Here is a 2,632-nt window from a genome sequence, read left to right as displayed (position 1 = left end):
ACAGACACACAGACACACAGACACACAGACAGAGAGAGACAGACAGACAGACAGACAGACAGACAGGCAGACAGACAGACAGGCAGACAGACAGACAGGCAGACAGACAGACAGGCAGACAGACAGACAGACAGACAGACAGACAGACAGACAGACAGACAGACAGGCAGACAGGCAGACAGACAGACAGACAGACCCTTTCTAAGCATTGGGCAGCCGGTCCTGACACATCTCCAGGGGCCGTTTGAAGGCTCCCCTCCCGAAAACCTCCACGTTGCTGGCCAGCCATGACACCACGTTCCCGGGGATGTAAGCGGTGCAGTTGGCCATGTTCTGGATCTCCACGGGCTTCAGCACCCGGTCCCAGATGTTCACCTGGCTCAGCTCGCCCACGAATGCCTGCCCGGCATCAAAACGCCCGCCCACCACGTCCTGCAAGGCCATAAGCAGCAGCCATCAGTACACAGCAGCAACAACAACAACAACAACACAAGTCAATGCAATGATGTGTCTGAGGTGTAGCAGGCAGCTACACACACACACACACACACACACACACACACACACACACCTTGTGTCTTGCAGAGGTCGACTAATGAGCCATGTGGGAACCCACCGGTCAAAAAGAAAAAGTCTGTAAGTGGAAAGTGTGTCTGGAGAGATGAAGTCATGACTAATCCCACAGAGGCAGGTAGGCTATGTGGGATATGTGGCTAGTAGTGGTCAGATCGGCACGAACGCTCAATAGAGAGCCAAAGTCACACACACTTCTGGTTTAGGCATAGGCACCAAGAGATGTCATCCGCCATTCTTTTTTCCATCTACGTTTCGTACAATGCTTATAGAAATAGTTGTACTTGGTCAAACCAAATGATTGAGCTATAATTAGAATCAGGAGAGACCATATAACATTTCCCTCAGACCAAAACTGGGGAAAATGGGAAAAATTTAAGAAAAATAAAAAATGAATGGCGGACGAATGACTGGTGCATATGCCTAAACCGGAAGTGGGTGTGACTTTGGCCCTCTGTTCGTCAGAGATTTGGGGTTCTACAGGGCTTCCCCACCTGCTCCTGGCCCAGGATGATGACTCCCCCAGATTTGATGGGGTGCCAGGCTGCCAGGTTGTCCCCGGTTCCCAGCTTCTCCCCGTCCTGGTAAGCATCCCATTGTCCGTCCCGCGTGGTCCAGGCGATGCAGATGTGGTGCCACCTCCCATCACGCACCGACAAGGGCAGCTGGGCCACCTAGAGCCGTGATAAGGTGCGGTATAGTAGGCTGTAGTATGGTTACTGGATGAAAACATAATGACTGATATACAGTATTTGAGATCAGGACAACTCTGACGACACACCGACTCAAAATAATTTTTTTACTGTATCAATTTAGAGAATTCCGAAGTTAAATTCTCACATTTGTATGTTGAAATGATTATGTCATGTCGGTTGCACTGAAAACACATTGCTCCATCATTTCTGACAATGACTGATATATTTGTGTTCAACCTGATGTAGGCTACACACCACAGTCAGCATGAGCCGACCGGACCGTTCATACTGACGTGCGTAGTCAGCTCCCAAAGGCCCGTTCTGAGGCAGGACAAACTCCGGACATTGTGCAAGCGTCTGGCTACAGAACAGCTGGATCATGCTGTATAGCTTTTATATCGCCTTTAAGCCATTTTTGGGAGCTGTAAAACAGATGGCTGTAAACAGATTGCTCCATTAACTTCAATAGTTTGGGAGAAGGCTGAGATGGAACCATGAGGGCTAAATCGCTGTGTGTTTGATCCTCCGAATTTCAATGGCGTTTCGACTCACATGAGGGTAAGCAGATGAGAGAATTTTCATTTTGGATTCGTCTGTTTACAGTATGAAAGTTCTCTAAGGCAGGGAGATTCAGGAAAACAACAGTTGTATTTCTGAGATTGTTCTTGCCTTGTCGTTGATGAGCAACTCAATCGGGTTGTTGCCCCATTCGATGAGCACGATCTCGTTGGCTTGTCCCGGCACGCCGTAGGAGAAGGGCGTGCCGATGCCGGGGCTGGCGCTGGACTTGAGCCACATGCAGAGGGTGAAGGCGTACATCTCTGGCAGGCTCTTGGTGACGCGGCCATACAGGTAGTTGGTGCGCTGGGGGAGGGACAGCTTAAACTGCTCCGGAGACTTGAAGTCTCCTCCTCCTGGAGTGAGAGAAACAGAGAGAGAGGGAGAGGGAGAGAAGAGAGAGACAGGGAGAGGTGAGAGGTGTCCCGTAAGGTCATGTCCTGAGAAGAGAGAGACAGGGAGAGGTGAGAGGTGTCCTGTAAATTAATGTCCTGAGAAGAGAGAGACAGGGAGAGGTGAGAGGTGTCCTGTAAGGTCATGTCCTGAGAAGAGAGAGACAGGGAGAGGTGAGAGGTGTCCTGTAAGGTCATGTCCTGAGAAGAGAGAGACAGGGAGAGGGGAGAGGTGTCCCGTAAGGTCATGTCCTCAGAAGAGAGAGACATGGAGAGGGAAGAGGTGTCCTGTAAGGTCATGTCCTGAGAAGAGGGAGAGGGGAGAGGTGTCCCGTAAGGTCATGCCTGAGAAGAGAGAGACAGGGGAGGTGAGAGGTGTCCTGTAAGGTCATGTCCTGAGAAGAGAGAGACAGG

General features: G+C 50.6%; 1 protein-coding gene across 1 annotated transcript in view; it reads right to left on the bottom strand.

Moving 5' to 3' along the window:
- Positions 1-201: 201 nt before the first annotated feature.
- nptx2b (neuronal pentraxin IIb) overlaps positions 202-2,632 on the bottom strand; it is a gene marked incomplete at both ends in the record, with an annotated part of 8,886 nt that continues 6,455 nt past the window's right edge. The window contains 3 exons of the mRNA XM_083634640.1: positions 202-432; positions 1,068-1,247; positions 1,938-2,182. Coding sequence (XP_083490766.1) covers positions 202-432; positions 1,068-1,247; positions 1,938-2,182 — 656 coding nt within the window. The remainder of the gene's footprint in view (positions 433-1,067; positions 1,248-1,937; positions 2,183-2,632) is intronic.

The sequence above is a fragment of the Poromitra crassiceps genome, assembly GCF_964638095.1.
Source record: "Poromitra crassiceps genome assembly, chromosome: 4".
Taxonomy (NCBI): Eukaryota; Metazoa; Chordata; class Actinopteri; order Beryciformes; family Melamphaidae; genus Poromitra; species Poromitra crassiceps.
The sequence above is the reverse complement of the archived record's forward strand: the minus strand, read 5'-3'. Positions and strand labels throughout refer to the sequence as shown.